General features: G+C 38.5%; 2 protein-coding genes across 2 annotated transcripts; both read right to left on the bottom strand.

Moving 5' to 3' along the window:
- Positions 1–3372: 3372 nt before the first annotated feature.
- Positions 3373–9222, bottom strand: LOC104234846 (cell division cycle protein 48 homolog). The gene is made up of 9 exons (XM_009788483.2): positions 9089–9222; positions 8804–8969; positions 7325–7553; positions 6049–6815; positions 5738–5959; positions 5487–5558; positions 5114–5395; positions 4544–4903; positions 3373–3904 (listed from the first exon to the last, which is right to left on the bottom strand). Exons 1-9 carry the CDS (start codon positions 9115–9117, stop codon positions 3614–3616), a joined length of 2418 nt encoding a protein of 805 aa, XP_009786785.1. The 5' UTR covers positions 9118–9222; the 3' UTR covers positions 3373–3613.
- A 5979-nt stretch (positions 9223–15201) lies between these two features.
- LOC138871077 (uncharacterized) lies at positions 15202–17996 on the bottom strand. Its single transcript, XM_070148930.1, has 5 exons — positions 17624–17996; positions 16665–16906; positions 16268–16608; positions 15610–15784; positions 15202–15525 (listed from the first exon to the last, which is right to left on the bottom strand). The coding sequence occupies exons 1-5, from the start codon at positions 17994–17996 to the stop codon at positions 15202–15204; spliced, it is 1455 nt and encodes a 484-aa protein (XP_070005031.1).
- Positions 17997–20383: the final 2387 nt, after the last annotated feature.

Below are 20383 nucleotides of genomic sequence, written 5' to 3'. Positions count from 1 at the left end.
CGCATTATTTATAGCAATAGACATATATTCTACCCGACACTGTTGCATCAATTATTGTAGCTGCGTCCTCACTTTTCCACCTTCTATTTCGTACAAATTGATTAGAAAACCAACAACAACAAAAAAATAGAAAAAAATCAAAGAGAACCCTCATAGATGATGAGGGCTGGTTGTAGTTGTAATAAAGGAAAACACATGTATGTGACAGATCATTAGATATGGTAATCTAGCTTGGAAGCAGGTAAGATTCAATCTTTTTTGCGTTGCTGACTAAATTGCGACTAGTTATGGCTGACGAGGATATATAGTGGCGTCAATATTAATTGTTACAATTCACCTTGTACACGCATTTGGATTCTGTGGATCCTAAAGTTTTACCTTCTATTCTAAATTGATGTTTGTTATATCTCAAGCAGACAAGCAGTATCAGACTATTGTATAAATTTTGTGGCAAAGCTGTGTTGAATGATATATATGGTTCAAAAGTATGTTCGTTATTGATTTTTGTCACCTAAGATTCTCAAAGATGTCTGAGATATTTGAACGCATTGTGACAAGAATGGGTGGCTTAGTATTAATCTCGTTATACTAGCAACTCGCAAAATTCTAAGCACGTTATTAGTTATTCATGTCGCAAAAATTGTTTATAGAGTTGCGAGAGAAGCCTCAAAATGGTGTTAAGTTATCTTACAGAGGGCGAATAGTTGTGTCCCGAGCTATGTATGCTGACAACAAATGGAGCATTCTGGATCCAGTCCAGAAACAAAAAAGATTTTGCCTTAAACTTCATTAAATACTACTCCAGTATTTATTTAATAAATGAGTAAGGTGAGACGAACTTAAATTCAAGCAACTACTGTAACCTAATAAATGAATATGGAGAATTTGAGTTGGAAAGTATTATATGATGAACAAACCAAGTGAACCAACAGCGCAGAGGTAGTACGTAAAGAAACCAAAAGTTGATAGACAAAGTAAAAAAGAAATATTAATGCGAGGATGGAAGAGAGAGAAGTTGATTAATTAAAAGCGATGAGCACGGGCTTTCTCATCTCATTTCCTCGCCCTTCTGCTTCTGGTATGGCGAAGATAGATGAGTACACACTTCACCAGCTCATCACCAGTTCCTTCTTCCTAGCTTCTCTTATATTTTACTTGAGACAAAATAATGACATGTAATTATTCACAAAAAGTAGAATTAGTAATATTAAAAATAAGATAGATTATGTGCAAAAAGCAATAACAAGTTAAATTAGTTTTGTTTTTGCAATATTTAATTTAAACTAATTACAGCATAATCAGAAGAATTTAACTGATTATATATAACAGGTTATTACGTACTCTACTTATCAATTTTTTTATTGTTGTTGCCCCCGATTCAATCGATCGGGGAATCGAATTGATTATAGAAACATGAGTCTAATTAGTCGCTTTATTAGTGAACAAGTTACATTTGTTATTGTAGGTCAATTTAAAAATAACAATAACACATCATGCACTATATATCAGTGTACAGCTTAAACTTTTTGTTGCATGCTTGTACTGTACGTCTCTTCTCGGCTTGCAATGAGCTGTGTACAAATCTGCCGCCTCTACTACTCACGAGCCTATTTATAATCCCCTCTTCTTTCTCTTCTTATAAAGCCCCACATTATCAAACTCTCATTTATAGAGCCTATTTCCACACACACACACATTTCTACAGAAACTTCATACAAGAAAACTTTTTTAAAAATGACTGCTGCTGCTTCCAATACACAACTTTCCCTTAAACTCATATATGTTTGCCTTGTTATGCTGTCTTCTCTAAATGAAACAGTGGGAATCCGCCTACTATATGCAACTAGTTCCGAAAGTAATTTAGCATTGAGCTCAATAAAGATAGGTGGAGAATACATGATACTGAAACCCGAGCTGATCAGTCACAATAGAGTACGCCCTGTTTTCCGTGGGAAGGAAATCAAGAATTGCCTGCCTAAGGGGTTCAGGCATGCGTCTGGTCCAAGCCGGTACGTGAACTATCATATATTTGGCTCACTTGGATGTTCTCATGTCAAGAATTTCAACCAACCTTAGGCGCACACCAATGTTATGAGAATTTGTCTCTGATCTGGCTTGTGGGTTTTCTCACTATACTGGAGTTTCTTGTATACAGTATACTCTATATAAGCTCATTATACTTTACTAGATATAACGATACTTGTCAAAAAAGAAAAATGAAAAATTCATTATGCAACTTTGTTTCTGCTTTTTTTTTGTTCAATCCGTTCCTATTCTCCTGGCTTGACTTCACTTTTCTGTACAGGAGGCCGAGCTAGCCTATAAGGTGTGGGTTCGGCCGAACCCAGTCACTTTTACTTAGACATTGTAATTCTACTAGGAAATTCATTAAATAAATATAAATATTTACTTACGAACCAGTAACTAAGACGAGTTATGGGTTCTGTGGCAAATTCAGAACCCGTAAACTTCATAGGAAGGACTGGTGGGCATCATGCAGTTACTTAGTATATATTTTGATTTGAATAACTACCGTGTATATGCTTTCGTTTTGAGAAATACTTACTTCACGAGCTATGCTAATTAAGTTTATAAGTGGACTTGTGGAGTTAAATATCTGAAATCAACCAACGTACTATTAGCTATACGAAGATCATATTAGATATGTAAGCTTCTGTACCACGAAACCAAATTTTATACAGAAATGAAACTTTTTTGGACTTCAAAACCGAGTGACCCCTTTAAAAAAGGAACAGCAACCTGTCGAAAGGAACTTCAAATTCTTCTGGAAGGGAATAAGCATAAGTTTCTTTCTTTTTAAAGGGACTAAACACAAGTAACATGCACATGGACAAGCCTTAAAACTTATCACTCCACTCAATTTCTTTTCCAAGTTCTCAGGTTGTTATTTTTTTGTACACTTCCCCGCAAATAAAAGATTCACTAATTGGAAACACGTTTAGACGGATTATTATTTCTTATGAAGATTACATCTGGAGTTCAAACATAATAAGAGTAATAAATTGGATCATGTTAGTTTTGAGCTGGCAGAAAATTTGGTAGAAACAAGGTTGAGCTTCTACCGGGACATAATTTCTGGCATAAGCAGCTCAATATGATTTTAGAATATCCTGTTCCATGCTAAACCTAAAACATGAAATCACGTATATATGTTGGTGGTTAAACCAAAAATAGACCACATTCGCAAAAATTCACGCTATTATATACTGTGTCTATTTGTTCTCATACATACACCAAGTAATTTCAACAAAACCAAGCCCGCGATTGGACTTCCAATTAATAAAGTCAGAGTAACACCAAGTTTTAATACACAAAGGCATGCTGTTCCTCAAACAGGGAAATAATAGAGGATAATAACAAAGTGCCCACTATATTAGCAAAGCTATTGAGGTCTTTAAAAATGTCAGAGAACCTCAAGATAACAACATTAAAGAGTAGGCATAAATAAGCCAGAACTTAAGCAAGTAGCCCAACAGCTTCCAGAAAAGAAGCACTAAATCCAGACATTGTCCTAGAAGTAAATTGTTTAGGCAACTCAATTGCAATAAGGAAAAAGATATGTCGCAGCAGAATAACAAGATAGTCAATAACTTTAGCTATACAAGTCATCATCATCAGCTCCAGCATTAGAAGTTGCAAAGGGGTCAGTTGCATCAGCCCCACCACTTGCCTCAGCAAACCGAAATTCAGTTCCAAAACCTCGAGATTGCTGTAAGGTCTGAGCAAATGCCTGGTATTTACGTATATCTGCATCACTCACACTTCGTCGTGCATACTTCATAGACTCCTCAAAATGCGAGGGCGTAATCTCTGCTATCTCATCATCAGCATCCTCATCCATAGAATCAGGATTCTCGCTTCGTTTCCTTTCCTTTTCTATATCCTGTAATAAGAACACCATTTGACAAGGATTAGAACGTCAAATATGCCCATTAACTTAATTTGAAGAAAGTGGTTATCCGATTGCAAACATCAATATAAGATACCAGATAGCACGTTAACATGGAGTTTAAAGCAAGAGACACAGCAAATTGTTGTTTTTCAAGAATGGAGAGGGGATAAACACTTAGACTTCAGATATTTATTTCGGCAAACCAGTGAAACTAGAGAAGACAAAAGCCCCTAATAAAGTAGGGCAGAGCACCTTTTTTTTTTTAGCTAAGTACAGCAGAGCACCTTCGCTTCAATATTCAGCAGGATGACACACGGAAAAAAAAACTAAAATGTTGTCCTAGTAAAGTATCAGCAGTGGCAGATCCACCTTTGCAGCAGCATGTGCTGGCACATACACGCATACAAACACACAATCACGCACACACATGGTTGACATATTTTTAGGGATATATCTTTACACTAAGTGACTCTCCACCCACTAATTTAAAATCCTCGATTTGCCTCCCAATATCAGTAGATGTACAGCAGTAAACACAGATAAAACACTGCAAGAACACAGTTGATGTGACCTCAGAAATAAAAGAACAAAACCAAATATAATAAATTAAAGAGCAGATGAAGAGCATACTTTCTCAATGTTCTCCCTTATGGCATATTTGCAGGCCCGTTGACAGATCTCAGTGATATCAGCTCCACTGAATCCCTGAGTATATTTGGCAAGAGCTCTCAAATCGACATCTTTTGAGAGGGGAGATTTTCTGAGACACGCCTTGAAAATCTGATGGCGCGAGTCTTCATCTGGGAGTGGGATATAAATTAACTGGTCAAGTCGACCAGGTCGCAGAAGTGCAGGGTCAATTATATCAGGCCTGTTCGTGGCCCCAATTATAAAAACGGTCTTCTTTGCGTTCATGCCGTCCATTTCAGTCAGAAGTTGGTTCAGAACCCGATCAGCTGCTCCACCAGCATCTCCAACACTGCTTCCCCTCTGCAATAAAATCAAGCACCATTCTTAGTAAGCAATGATACAAGGATAACTTCTTTTTTTCTTTTTTGCCCTCCTTTTTTACAGACTTATTTACTTATATCTACTTAATCGGCAGATTGGGATTTGTGCTGCCACAAAGTCTAGGAAAATCCATCAAAATTTGCTTGTGTTTGCTTACAACCATTTTGGTATACTCAAAAACTATTTTACCTGAGTAGCAATAGAATCGAGCTCATCAAAGAAGAGGACACAGGGTGCAGATTGTCTGGCCTTGTCAAAAATTTCACGGACATTGGCCTCGCTCTCTCCAAACCACATGGTGAGCAGCTCAGGTCCTTTGACACTGATGAAATTGGCTTGACATTCATTTGCAATTGCCTTGGCAAGAAGAGTTTTCCCACATCCTGGAGGACCATAGAAAAGAACACCTTTTGAAGGTGACATACCAAACTTCTCGAACTTCTCAGGATGCTCCACAGGGTATTGAACAGTCTACATGAAATGAAACAAGAGCAGTGATGAAACCCTCTAAACCACGGAACTTATATGAATGCATCAAGTCCAATTTATTGAAGTCAATTACCTCTTGAAGCTCTCTTTTGACATTTTCAAGGCCTCCAATGTCTTCCCATGAGACATTAGGCACTTCAACAACCTGCGTATAGTTTTCACAAAAGAACCGAATAAATTTGTGAACTAAAATAACAAAATCCATTTATTCCATCCATAAACCCCATACAGCAGAATGACAAAAGAATCATGACCAACAATGGGCATTGCACATGATAAGGTACCAAGCCAAATTACATAAATGGGTCGTAATAGGCTACTTACTGTTTCACGCAATGCGGATGGATTGCTTGTTCCTAGAGCAGTTTGGAAGTGCTCATTCGTGACAGCCATTGAATTCAATATTTCAGCATCAATGGAATCATCTTCAAGATCAATGACATCCATTTTCTCTCTAATACACTGAAGTGCAGCTTCAGTGCAAAGAGCAGCAAGATCTGCACCGACATAACCATGTGTATCTTTTGATATTCTTTCCAAATCGACCTGCAGAATCAAATATTCATCATTATGTCACAAGTTGATCACAAAACAAAATAAAACAAAAAAAAGAAATATTCAATAAGTTGGCTCACTTCTTCTGCAAGCTTCATATTCTTGGTATGAATACGAAGAACTTCAAGGCGTCCAACTTCATCAGGAACACCAATGTCAATTTCCCTATCAAACCTACCAAACCTTCTGAGAGCAGGATCAATGCTGTTAGGACGATTGGTAGCTCCCATAACTATGACATGAGCACGAGATTTCAATCCATCCATCAGTGTCAGGAGCTGTGAAACAATCCTTCTCTCAACTTCACCATGTGTCTTCTCTCGCTTGGGAGCAATTGAATCAATTTCATCAATGAATATAATAGATGGAGCATTTTTCTCAGCCTCTTCAAATGCCTTCCTGAGATTGCTTTCACTCTCTCCAGCCAATTTGGACATGATTTCCGGTCCATTAATGCAAAAGAAAAATGCACCTGTTTCATTAGCCACAGCTCTGGCTATCAGGGTCTTCCCAGATCCAGGGGGTCCATAAAGTAAAATCCCCTTTGGTGGTTTCACACCAATGGATTTAAAAAGCTGCGGATGCCTCAATGGTAATTCCACCAATTCACGAATCTGAGCCATCTGTTTTCTCACACCACCAACATCATCATAGCCAACTTCGTCCAGTCTCTCTTCATCCTCCCTTTTAACAGGCTCCCCCTCGCAAAAGATTTCTGTGTCTGGAGCAACAACACAATACTCCCCAGGGTCAGTCTCGATGACTTTAAATTCCACACTTCTCATCCCTCCTCTAACAAGGAAATTGTCCCCTTTCCTCAAAGGACGATATGCTTCCAAAAAGTAAGCTGCAAAAAAGAAAGATGTTTAAAATTGAGGTCAACACAAACAGAGCTCACAAATTTCCTTCAACCTCTATTTTTCACAAATTTGCTAACAAAGAAGACAACCCTCTATTTTTCACTGCCAATCGACAAAATCAAAGAGTAGAATGTACAAAATCTAGGAAAGACCATGAATTGAAGATAATTTAAAAATAATGGAGAATTCCAAAAGAGATGCACAATAGAGGAGGGCAGGCAACTCCACATTCAGCCAAAAAACTAGAATTCTCCTGTACTACCATCTCAAAAGTGATTTATATTATTAATCTCGATTCTAAGCAGAGAAGTGATTTATAGTATTAATCCTGATTCTAAGTGTAGCCTGGATGAGACTCGAAGGAGACTGAGTACATTGTAAATAATATCATGATAATTGCATGAAAATGCATCGTGATACTACACCACTATGCTACCAAGAATAAAACCTTAAAGAGTGTCAAACTGCACTTGCAATTGGAAAGTAACACACTTACGTTTCAAGAATGCATCAAACAAATCCCCGGTGAGACCTTCTATTGTATCATCTATGGGAAGTATGTGCACACGTTTTCCATACTTAACATCTGGACATTGGTGCACAGACACAACATCTCCAAGCCGAACCCTCAAATTTGAACGGACAACCTTGTTCATCCTAATCTTTGGCTCATCGCACGTTTCGTCAGCAAGGGCAATGACAACTGTATCCTTCCTTTTCTTCCCCTGGATAAAATGCAGCAGAAAACTAAAGAGTCAATTGGATAGACGGGCAGCAAATATGCAAACAGAATCAGAGAGGTAACCTCATTTTTAACTAGTTAAAATTAACCACAAGCATCATGAGAAAATTACAACCATTGGTTTTTAATAGAGGCAAAAAAAAGCACAAAAAGAAAAGCGCCAAGATCAGTGGGGCTTGAAGCGAAAAGCGAGAATTAAAGCACATGCTTCTTTAAAGTGAAGCGAACTATTTTACGAGAAACTAAAGTACCCCACATATATACATATATGAATGTAGTACAGTAATTATACTCCTCAAGGTTGAAATTAAAAGAATCGATGGTTTCTCATAAACACTTTGCGCATCATTGTTTGAGCGCACACTTATATAAAGCAAGAATATAACAACTACGCATAATTCATCATGTCAAACTTGGTTTCATTTGCTTCGAAAGTGACAGTATTCTCAAAATGGTACATGTCTACTAAGATTCAGAAAGTCTTATTCCCTAATGATGTAATATAGCCGAATACCAAGCCACTTATAGAACCCACAGACATCTGGTCATCAAGGACAGAGCACAGACTCAATGACACATCGTAAGCTAGAAACCCTGATTATCCCCCGTACTGACAAGGACAAGCTAGCTTGTCACACTTGACTAGAGCTACAAATCCAAGTAGCAACGCGAAATATGAAAACAAAATCGAAATCCACTATGAAAACAATCTGACACTCTAAATTAATACAAAATTCTAAATGTACCAATGTTCTACACAGATCTAGAGGTAATTGAGGCTCTAAAACATATAGGAAGAGAGTTAGAACCACACATCACAAAATTCACTAGCATACGCAGCGGGAAGCAGTGTATAAATCAGCAATCAGTCAGCTATACCTCAATCTGAAATTAATTAGAGTCAGCTATAATTCTCTGTATATGTTTTGCTATATTCTAGTCCATTTCATGCCAAAGCCAAATAATTTGCCTTTTTAAGATAAAATGAAGGATTCTCTACAACTAGAAATCTTCTAATCTCACACTTATCCTTACACTGACATATAAGTCTCTAATCCACCAGATTCACCAACAAATAACAAAGCAATTTAGAAGTTGAGCTAAGCAACCAAATAATCAATTACTAGAAAAATTACCCTCAATGTAAACAATCAGATTATCCACATCAAAACCCTAAAAACTCGAGACTTAGGGGGGGGGGGGGGGGCCTAAAAAGGTAGGATAATTAAAAACCTTGATGAGAATTGTATCTCCACGGAAGAGCTGGAGCTTCTCCATGGTGGCAGGATTTAGGGCAACGACGGAGTTATCATCGTTGACCGCCTCGTCAACAACGAGCCGATTCGGAGACTTCTTCCGCTCCAAAATCGCCGTAGAGAAATCCTTCTTCGCACCTTTTCTGAAAAGTAAAAAAAAAATACAGATCTCAGAACTTTCTAGAAACGATTTCAATGTTAAAAACAATTCAGTCGGATTAACCGATCGAGAATATGTGAAAACGAAGGAGAGAGTACTCACGAGTCAGATGACTCGGCCTGGTGACTCATCTTCGAAGCGTTTTCGAGATCTAAATTAGGGCGCAGCCGATAAATCGAGAACAACTGCGATGAGAGAGAGAGACTTTTGCTGGAGAAGAGAACAATGAGTGCCAAGAAAGGATTTATGGAGGAAGTGATTTTATAAAAAAATTACTCCTAATTAGAAATTAGAAATGGAAAAGAAAAACGAGTAATAATATTAATAAAGGAAATACATAAATACGGACTGGCTACTGGTTTCCTATCTGTATTTCCTGCTTTTGGACGGTTCCTCTGAATTTAGTAGGTATTTCCGTATTTAACATTAAGGTTTTGGGTCGAGCATTAAGGTTGTAGGTTAGAGTAAAGTTGTGAATATTTCTACAGCATAATAAAGTAAGACTAGCTAGTTAGGAGTTAGACTAAGAATGTCATTGGTCGTCTATTGATGCAGGGTTTTACCTGCTAGTTTTTACTATTCCAGCCATCTATTTCGTATTTCGTATTCTGTATTTCATATCTCTTATATTGCTGTTATTTTATTATGCATTTTTATGGTACTAATATATCGCCTCCTGTTGCTTTTTTTGAGCCGAGGGTCTCCTGGAAACAGCTTCTCTACCCTTCGGGGTAGGGGTAAGGAATGCGTACATATTACCCTCCCCAGACCCCACTTGTAGGATTATACTGGGTCGTTGTTGTTGTTCCGTATTTAACATTATTTGAGTTTGAGAAGGAAAATTGTATTTTGAGGTTGAAAGGGAAATTTTTTGGTGGAAAGCCGAGTTGTGTTTGGACAGAAAGTTGCTTTAAAATATAATTTGATAAGGATTAGGAATTTTTTATTTGAAATTCATTTTTAACCCACTTTTTTGGTATTTTTACTGGAAATTCAACTAATGAAATTTGGCATTTACAAAAACTCATGGTCAAACTAATTAGCATATTTGGTCAAGCTGAAAAAATCAGCTTGGTTTGAGAAGTGTTTTTTTTAAAACTACTTAGAAAAGAAGTTTGTGTTTCGCTAATTAATTTGAAAAGTATTTTTAAGTAGCAATTAGTGTATTTTTCTCAAAAGTGCTTCTTGGAAGAAATTACTTTTTTCTGCTTCTCCAAAACTGTCTCTGCCTCTACTCAAAAACACTTTTTTTCCTTCAAAAAGTTTGCCAAACACTTCAACTTTGAAAAAAAAAATACTTACTTTGAGAGAAAAAAAAAGTATTTTTCAGCTTGGAGAAGCTTGGCCAAAACTGAATATAATATTATATGTCAATAATATTAAGCCAAACTTGTATAGTCTAGTTTTGCGCTTGTTCGATTGCAAAATAGCCAATTAACATAATTGGAAGAGGAAGTGACTTGACTATTTCTACATTAATGTGGGTAGAGTAGGTAAAGGATTGGGATTAGCGTTTGCTTAAGCCTCATTTATTTTGTTTTTTTTAAGATTAACACATCTGAATCAGAATATCAAGATGTGTATTAAGATTAAGACATATGAATCTGAATACACATCTGAATATTAAGATGTGTATTAAGATCTAAATACTAAATAATTAATATTGTTTGATTTTTAACATCTGAATGTATAAAATTTATCTTTATTTGAAAATTAATTTTAAAAAATCAAATGAAATACTTTTTAATCGAATATTCTATCAATAAAATATATAGCTTTAAAAAATATGATAGTTACCGGTGGTGATGGCTAACGGTAGTGCTTGTGAATGTCGACTAGAGGCGGTAGTTGGTGGTAGTTTTGGTTTATGGTGGTGTTTCGCGATAGTAACTAGTGGTTATTGGTAATGGTGGTGATTATAATTGAGGGTGGTGGTGATGGGTGGTGATAGTTAACATTGGCGGGTGGTGGTGGTAGTTGTGATTGAGGAAGGTGGTGGTGATGGTGGTAGTTTATAATGATAGGCAGTGCCGGCTATAGTTGTTGATGGTGATGGGGTGGTTAGTTGTAGTAGTTGAGGTGGATGAATATTGGTTGTGGTTGAGAATGATGGTTGTGGTGATGGTTGGTGGTGGTAGTTGATAATATGGTGGTGGTTATGATTGAGGATGATGGCGGTGGTGGTTGTAGACAATAAATTTGGCATCGAGAAAATAAAATCAAGACCGAAAATATCGCAACAATCGTAGTATTTTATTTCGAATATTTGAGTGTTACAATCTCTATGAATCCTCTGATTCTTCCTTCCAATAGTAAATAAATTCAAGAGCCTTTGAGCTTGATCTTGAATATGTATTTGTTACCTCGAACGATGATCTTGTTCTTGAGCTTGAGCTTCATTGCTTGAACTTGACCTTGATTTGTTCTTCGTTCTTGAACTTGCACTTGATTTCTTGAACTTGAACTTGAAGCTTGAAACTTGTGGAGGAATTTGCAGCGTTTGATCCACGAGCTCTTTCTTGCTTCTTGTTATAACTTCTGGTGTCTTTTCTGAGTTATGAAGACCCCTATTTATAGTTGTGGAAAGGAAGAGTTATGATAAGAACAAACTCTTTCCGACCAATCATATTGAAGTGTGACATGGCCGCATTTGATTGGCTAGAACATGTCACTTGCACACGTGGCGCGATTTCATTGGCCTTTTAGTGCGACTTGGCATGCCTTGTCATTTTGACACGTGGCACGATCCTATTGGCTCTTTTGTTTGACTTGGCGTGCCACATCATTTCACGCGTGGCACCAAACTGGGCCTCCAGGAAGATGTCATCTTGGGCTTTATGAAGTGGGTCCATCACTTTAGCCCAATTAAATGGGCTAGCCCAATGGATTAAGACTTATTTATTTAATTCATATATATATTGGACTTATATAATTAATTCAATTATATTAGCCTATAATATTTATTTGGACCAATATATCTTCAATTTAAATATAATTCAAATTATTTTATGGATTTAAATCCAATAAAATTTAAATATCTACAAATGCCCCCTATTTCAAGACTTGTGAGAGTGTCAATATTATGACTAGGCTTGAAGTATTAACAAAGGCCATTAGCGCCTTTTTTCCTTGTAAATGATTTCATGGATTTACTTATTCATGCCTCCTTCAAACGTAACTTGAGGTAAGTCATTTTGTCCAATTAGGTAAAGAACTTATGAATGAACCATAACTCTTATTTAAGAAATAACATCTTAAATTTTGAATCAAAGTAATTTCATTGTCATAATTCCTTTTGCTAACTGAATCTAATAACCACACGTGACCACTGTCCAATTTAGAATAGCTTTTGTAGATTTTGATAGCTGGAAAACCCACTGTCCAATATTAATTCGAAATCAAATAGCTTTAGCCCTTTAATTGACGTCTATTTGGATACGGAAGTCTGGCCACCAAATTCATGTTGGAAATTAATTTGCCGCCTTTAATCTGATCCCACATCGGCAATATGTTATAGCAAGCCATATATGAAGATCTATATAAAGTCATATGCTCGTAATTGTTGAGCATCAATTCGCAGCTTTTGCAAGCTAATTGAGTCTAATTTTGTGGACTCGAAAGCGTTGACGCGAAGGTAATTTCTTCTTCTTTTTTTGTGATTTTCTTGTTTTGTCGCCCTTTTTTTTCTTTTTTTTTTGTAGGTCAAACGAGAAGGATTTGTTCTTGTTCAACAAGATGATCCACGCATGAAAGAGACAATCTTGGGGTGTGAGGGGATGAGTATTCATCCTTGCCCAAATATCGGAGGGATTACTTTCACGGCCCGACTACCGGAGAGATTACTCTCAATGTGGCCCGACTACCGGAGAGATTACTCTCAAAATGGCCCGACTACCGGAGAGATTACTCTCAATGTGGCCCGACTACCGGAGAGACTACTCTCAAAATGGCCCGACTACCGGAGAGATTACTCTCAAAATGGCCCGACTACCGGAGAGATTACTCTCAATGTGGCCCGACTACCGGAGAGATTACTCTCAAAATGGCTCGACTACTGGAGAAATTACTCTCAATGTGGCCCAACAATTGGCGAGACCAACTTAAGGTACAAAAGGGCTCATATGTCCACCTTAAGATTGAAAAGTTATAGTTCCTTTTAAGGACAAACCCGCGAATAGGCCAACTTAAGGTGCAAAGGGACTCATATGTCCACCTTAAGATTGGGAAGTTATAGTTCCTTTTAAAGACTTAAGGTGCAAAGGGACTCATATTCCACCTTAAGATTGGAAAGTTATAAAGCTTCAACTCAAAGACGACATCGACTTGAACACTTGGAAAACTTTGAAGATTTGGCGGACTTTGCAGACTTCAACTCGAAGATTTGAATGGCTTAAACAATTCAACTTTAAGACCGACGAATTTGAAGACTGAAACTTGAAGACCGACGAACTTGAAGACTTCAACTTTGAGACTTGGAGGGCCTAAATATTTCAACTTGAAGATCGGCGAATTTGAAGACTTACGGACTTGAAGACTTCAACTTTGAGACTTGGAGGGCCTAAATATTTCAACTTGAAGATCAGCGAAATTGAAAACTTCAATTGAAGACCAACGGACTTGAAGACTTCAACTTTAAGACTTGGAGGGCCTAAATATTTCAACTTGAAGATCAGCGGATTTGAAGACTTCAACTTGAAGACCGACGGGGTTGAAGATTTCAACTTGGGGACTTCATCTTGAATAAACTTGAAGACTTCAACTTGGAGACTTCGAGGACTTAAATATTTCAGCTTCTCTTTTGCTTTACATCGTTCGACTTTTATCTTAGTCGAATAATTTTCAGCTTTACGTGCTTGTAACAAATGATTCATGTCTTGTCGTGGGAGAGTCCAAATAATGAATCATTTCATGACTTCAATATCTAAGATATATCCAATACTCAGAATCAAAAACCTTCAGAATCGCGCCAGATAATATTTTGAAACCAACTTAGATTTCACCATGTTGAAAATTTTAGATTTGCGCAGTCTCACCAAAAAATTCATATCTCGGTGTAAAAATATCGAAATTGCAAACCGTTTGATTTCAAGAAAACTAGACTTCAAGATCTAGAACATATCCAAAATTCTCAATCAAACAACTTCAGAATCGTCCCAGATAATATTTTGAAATCAACTTTATATTGCATCATGCTATCAATTCCAGATTTGTGCAGTCTCACCAAAAAAATTCATATCTTCGTGTAGGAACGTCAAAATTAGGAACCGTTTGATTTATTGAAAACTAGACTTTAAGATCTACAATATATCCAAAATTCTCAATTAAACAACTTCGGAATCGTCCCAGATAATATTTTGAAATCAACTTTACATTGTACCACACCATCAATTCCAGATTTGCGCAGTCTCACAAAAATTCATATCTTGGTATGGAAGCCTCAGGATCGGAAGATGTCTTACTTGCCATCAATCAAAATTTAAGAGCCATATTCTCACAAATATCTTGAGTTCAAGTCTCACTGAATTTGAAACGTTGTGCCAAGCAATCTTTTCCTTATACTTGTGTTTCCTTTTGATGTCTCTCTTCTATTCCCCTTTTTTTAAGGCAGAGGGCGGACTTGGAGACCAACAAACTTGAAGGTTTGGCGAACCTGAAGACATAGAGAATCCCTGGACTTCAATGCAAATACTTGACATCATCCTAAAATCGGCCCATTGAAGATATCAATTTACCCTGGAGGGTTGCCCCCTTTAAATCAAATGAGATCAAAGTTCAACAGGAGGATGGCATTTCAGGCTTGATTTTACTCCATACTTCACTCGGATAAAAATTTGGGAAATATGTATCTTTCGAACTTATGCTACTGAACTTAGAATGAAACTCTAATCTGCCTACATACCTCGGTGAAGAGGATCAAGTCATACTGTAGTTCAGAATGGGTAGATTTTTTTTCTCTTTTTATTTTTTATTTTTTTTACGTCCTAACTTTTGCCTAGGCCGCCTCTTTCGAGATTTTCAACCTAGCGGACTCTTTTTTTTGGGCCGTACACAGTTTATACTCTTGTGGGCCAGGAGTGTAGCAACATGCAGTTTAGGCTCATACGTCATGGAGCGTCATGACTTGCAGTTTAGGCTCGTACGTCGAGGAGCGTTGCAACTTCAAGGATAATACTTCTTCAAAAACTTGCCATTGATAGGGCCGATCCTCATACCATCTACATCAACCAGCTTGTAAGCCCCACTTGAGTAAGCTTCTTGTACGACATATGGCCCATCCCATTTGAAGTGAACTTCCTTACAGGTTTATGAGAAGTAATTATGGGTATTCGTACGGCAAGGACTTGATCTCCTACTTGAAAGGATCTCGGGCGAACTCTCTTATTGAAGGCACGAGATAATCGAGCTTGATAACATTCAAGACTTTGTTGAGCTTCCAATCTCTTTTCATCAAGAGCTTCCAACTCTGTTAACCGAAGTCGAGCATTTTCTTCATCAGTGATCCCTTCTTGAATAGCCAGTCGTAACGAAGGTATTTGACGCTCAAGTGGCAAGACAACTTCGACTCCATAAACAAATGAATAAGGAGTCGCCTATGTTGGCGTGCGGTGAGTCGTCCTATATGCCCATAGAGCTTCTTCCATACGATCATTCCAATCTTTTTTGGATTTGGAGACGACTTTCTTTAACAAGTTGCATAGAGTCTTGTTGAATGCCTCGACTAGACCATTGGTGGCAACATTGTACATCGAAGAGTTACGTTGCTTGAAGCCAAAGAGCTCACAAATCTTATTCATCAACCTATTGTCGAACAACTTGCCATTATCCGTTATTATGTAACGGGGAATGCCAAAGCGATAGATGATGTTTACTTAGATGAAACTTGCAACATTTTCCTTCTTTACCTCCTTAAGAGCAACAACTTTAGCCTATTTTGAGAAGTAGTCAGTTGCAGCCAAGATGTATAGGTGGCCACCAGAGGACTTTGGCAGTGGTCCAACAACATCCAATCCCCAAGCGTCAAATGGCCAGGATGCAACAGTCGGGTATAACACTTCAGGAGGTTAATGAATAAAATTCGCATGGAATTGACAAGCCTTGCATCTTCGGGCGTAGTCCAAGCAATCTTTTACCATCGTTGGCCAATAATATCCCATCCTTTTTATATGGAAGTGGAGCTTTGGTCCAGACTGGTGTGACCCACATACTCCAGAATGTGCCTCTTGCAAAGCTTGGAGCGCTTCTTCTTCTCATAGGCATCGCAAGAGTACTCCCTCGAACGACCTTCTGTATAGAGTATCCTTGTAGTAAAGGAAGCGAGGTGCGCGACGACGGATTTCAGTCCTTCTCCTCGTATTTTCTAGAAGTATCCCATAGCATAAGTAGTCGATAATGGGTTGTCGCCATTCTTCTTTCTCAACTTCAGAAACAGCGACAAGATGCTTGAGTTTGTTTTCTTCACCTTCAGCCTCATTTAGCGGCGGTACTAACCATTTTTGGTAGATGGTAACATGCGCTTGGTCAGGCAGGGCTAATGATAAAGCTAGAGTAGTTAAAGCATCAGCCTTCTTATTTTCTTTCCTCGGCACATGCTGAATAGTCACATCCCCGAGCCACCCCATCAACTTTTTAGCATAATCATGATATGAGCGTAGTTCAGGTTTTTTGACCTCATAACTACCAAAAGCTGATTGACCACTAACTGGGAGTCACCAAAGACTTGCAATTGCAATTGCTTCATATCAATGGCCATTTCAAGCCCAATTATTAATGCTTGATACTCAGCAACATTGTTGGAACAGAGTTGTGTCAAGGTGAAGAAGTAGGGTAAGACTTCACCTTGGGGAGTGACAAATACTACGCCAGCCCCGGCTCTTCCACGATGTGCAGCACCATCAAAGTACATCTTCCATGGAGGTTGAACTTCAACGACCATTGTGTCCTCATTAGGTAACTCATCAGTTAGCTCTCAGTCATTAGGTATCGGATGATCTACCAAGAAGTCTACCAATGCTTGTCCTTTTACAACCTTTTGAGGGATTTACAAAATCTCGAATTGTTGAAATTGGAGGTACCATCTCGCTAGTCGATCACTAAGAACAGGTTTTGACATCACAAACTTGATGGGATTTGCTTTAGAAACAAGGCGGACAACACGAGCTTGAAAGTAGTGCTTCAACTTTTGAATTGAGAAGACTGGTGCCAAACACAACTTTTCAATTGGCGAATAATTCAACTCGTTAGGTGTCATCATCCTGCTCAAGTAGTAAAGAGAGTTTTCTTTCCCCTTACTATTTTCTTGGGCTAACAGTGCTCCAACAGACCTTTCATGCGCCGTAATGTATAGTATCAATGGCTTTCCAGGTATAGGAGCTGCTAAAACTGGAGGCTTCATCAAGTAGGCTTTGATACTTTCGAAGGCATTGCTACAAGCCTGGTCCCACTTGAAAGGAACGCCTTTCTTTATGAGGCGACTAAATGGTTGGCACCTCCCAGCCAGGTTTGATATGAATCTTCTAAGGTATGCTAGCTTTCCTTGCAGACTTTTCAATTCATGGATATCTCGAGGATCATGCATTTTCAAAATGGCATCCACTTTGGCTTGATCAATTTCGATCCCTCGATGTCGGACAATGAAACCAAGGAACTTTCCAGAAGTAACTCCAAAGGCACATTTCAATGGGTTCATCCTAAGTTGGTATCTCCGAAGCAATTCAAATACCATCCTCAAGTCTTTCATGTGGTCGCCCTTCTCTCTTGATTTCACCACCAAGTCGTCAACATAGCATTCAACATTCTTGTGGAGAAGATCGTCGAAAATATTCTGCATAGCCCTTTGGTAAGTAGCTCCAGTGGTCTTCAAGCCAAAAGGCATTACTTTGTAGCAATAAATACCCTTTGGCGTACAGAATGCAGTAAGCTCTTCATCTTTTGGTGTCATGCGTATTTGGTTATAGTCCGATGAACCGTCTATGAAAGACATTGCCTCGTAACCAGTAGTAGCATTGATCATCAGCTTTGGAATAAGAAGCAGAAATTCATCTTTCGGACATGCATTGTTGAGATCTCTAAAGTCAACGCACACTCGAATCTGGCCATTCTTCTTCCTTACAAGGACTATACTTGAAACCCATGTTGGGTATTTAACTTCGCGAATAAATCCAGCTTCGATGAGTTTGTTAACTTCGGTTTCAATCAAGGGAACCAAGTCTGGCCTAAAACGCCTTTGAGCTTGTTTAACAGGACGAGCACCATTTTTGACTACAAGGTGATGGACTGCTACTTTCGGGTCCAAGCCGGGAATCTCTTTGTAACTCCAAGCAAAGACATTCCTGAACTCTTTAAGTAACTCAATATAAGTGCTCTCTTCATCAGTTTTTAGTAAAGCACTTAGGTAGGTGGGTCTTGGTTCTTCATCGGTGCCAAGGTAACTTCTTTTAAGGCATCAACTGTCGTCTTCACTCCTTCTTCAAGTTCAGGTGAAGCAACTTTCACATCTTCATCTTCTTGAGGGTCCCCATCATTGAAGGATATGTGATAACACGGCGAAATATCCTCCAATTTCGCATTATCTTCCATTGAAGATGGAATGCCATTCTCGACTTGTACAGTAACATGATACGAAGAACCCACACTTTCTTTATCTTCATCACATTCCTTAGTATAGACCACAGTATATGGATTTACCTTCAGTACTTCTTTACATGAAACCACAAGTTTTGTTTGTCGCCTCATTCTAGAAGGAACCAAACTTTGGAAATCCTTAGAGATCTCATGGATTTTGGGTGAAGCGAGTGCCCTTATGCTTTGAGAATTTCTCCGGAACTTGTTCCCCTTCTTTAGTGGACCCAATCTTTCAAACACGGAGGTCCTCACAGGTGATTTTCCAAGTCAATCAAAGACAGAAGGCTTATTAGAAGCGGCTGATTCATCTTCTACAGTGATATAATTATCGCTCGCCCTTCTTATTGAGATGTGCACTGGTGATAGTTGCTTGTATCCCAAACCTTCACGTGGTTGCCTCGTTGCAGCTTCTGATGGGAGATTCCCTAACTTTGATGGCTCATTGGGATTGTATCCAGCTTTTGCAAATAGCTTATAAGCGTTAGGGTAAAAACCTTCATCTGTTCTCTTTGTAGGGAGTGCCACATTCTGCAAACGATTTTGGGCTACAAACCCTACAAGTGACATTGAGGACAACTTTACTGTCTCAATTCGTTTAACTGGAAGAGTTAACTCCTTTAGCATGTTAGCTTGGCGATTAGATGGTTCACCTTCGTCTTCCTTCCTTTTAGGGACATATTGGAGCGCCGGACTTACTTTCTTGCCATAAGACGTAATATTCCCTCTATAAGATTTACTCACATTGGGTTGTACCTCCTTACTAACAGCTTTGGCTTCACCAGTATTCACCTCTTCTCTTTTAGTTGAGGGCTCTTTATTTTTGCTTTTCATGCCATCATCAGCTTTCAGCTCCTTCATAATGCGGTTCTTCAAGTAGAACTTTGCATTGGCGAAGTGTGACTCAGCCTCGGTGAATGGCACATCATCAGCAACTACCGTCTTCTCAACTTCACCCTCGTAGTATTTTAAACATTGATGGTAGGTAGATGGAACTACTCTATTCTCATGTATCCAAGGCCTCCCAAGCAAAACATTGTATGAAGTCTTCGCGTCGATCACATGCAACCGTGCACTTGATTGCATATCTTCAATAGTGATTCCCAGTCAGATCGTACCTATGGTTCTTTACCCCCTTGGTTGAATCCTTGGATCATCACACAACTTTCTGAGAGTTCGTTCATGGGAATACCAAGTTCTTTCACAGTATGTATTGGCAAAATGTTCACTGAGGATCCTCCATCAACCAAAATTCGATTTACCCTTTCATCGCGCATATAGCCAACTAGGTAAAATGGGCGGTTATGAGGAGTGTCACCTAGCAAAAGATCGTCATTTGTGAATGTGACCTTTTCCTCACAAGCATTAACTTCTTGAGGAGTGGACTCGATGGGTTTTTCCAAAGATGGCGCCAACGGTAAGTCATCACTCTTTTCTTCCCATTTGTCAGCATGGCAACAAGAGGTATCAATGCCCTCATGAGAAATCTTCGTGTGGAACCAACTTGGTAAGAACTCCTCCAAGGTCACTGGATGTCGTGGCTTTTGAGGGTGGTGCATCTCCACTTTTGCTTTCTTCAAATGCCTAACTGGATTCTTTTCATTAGTCTTTTTACCATTATCTTCCTTGTTGGTTGTTCTACTGATTCTTTTCATGGGCTCCTTTTGTGGCGTCTACGACGAGTCACCAACGTCCAACCTTCATTATCATCAGGTTGGTCGTTTTCAACTTTGATGTTCTCCAGTAATTCTTCATTTTTGATTCCTTTTAAACTGCATA

The sequence above is a fragment of the Nicotiana sylvestris genome, chromosome 6 (assembly GCF_000393655.2).
Source record: "Nicotiana sylvestris chromosome 6, ASM39365v2, whole genome shotgun sequence".
NCBI lineage: Eukaryota > Viridiplantae > Streptophyta > Magnoliopsida > Solanales > Solanaceae > Nicotiana > Nicotiana sylvestris.
This window is presented reverse-complemented; position numbering and strand designations above follow the sequence as displayed.

Coding starts and splice junctions, on each gene's coding strand:
- LOC104234846 (XM_009788483.2), bottom strand. CDS start 9,117: ATGAGTCACCAGGCCGAGTCATCTGACTC. Junction 5,396..5,486: donor TCAAAAGAGAGCTTCAAGAG/GTAATTGACTTC, acceptor CATTTCATGTAG/ACTGTTCAATACCCTGTGGA. Junction 4,904..5,113: donor TCGATTCTATTGCTACTCAG/GTAAAATAGTTT, acceptor ATTTTATTGCAG/AGGGGAAGCAGTGTTGGAGA.
- LOC138871077 (XM_070148930.1), bottom strand. CDS start 17,996: ATGATCAATGCTACTACTGGTTACGAGGCAATGTCTTTCATAGACGGT. Junction 16,609..16,664: donor TAGTGGTCAATCAGCTTTTG/GTAGTTATGAGG, acceptor TATGCTAAAAAG/TTGATGGGGTGGCTCGGGGA. Junction 15,785..16,267: donor AAGGATACTCTATACAGAAG/GTCGTTCGAGGG, acceptor GTTCGACAATAG/GTTGATGAATAAGATTTGTG.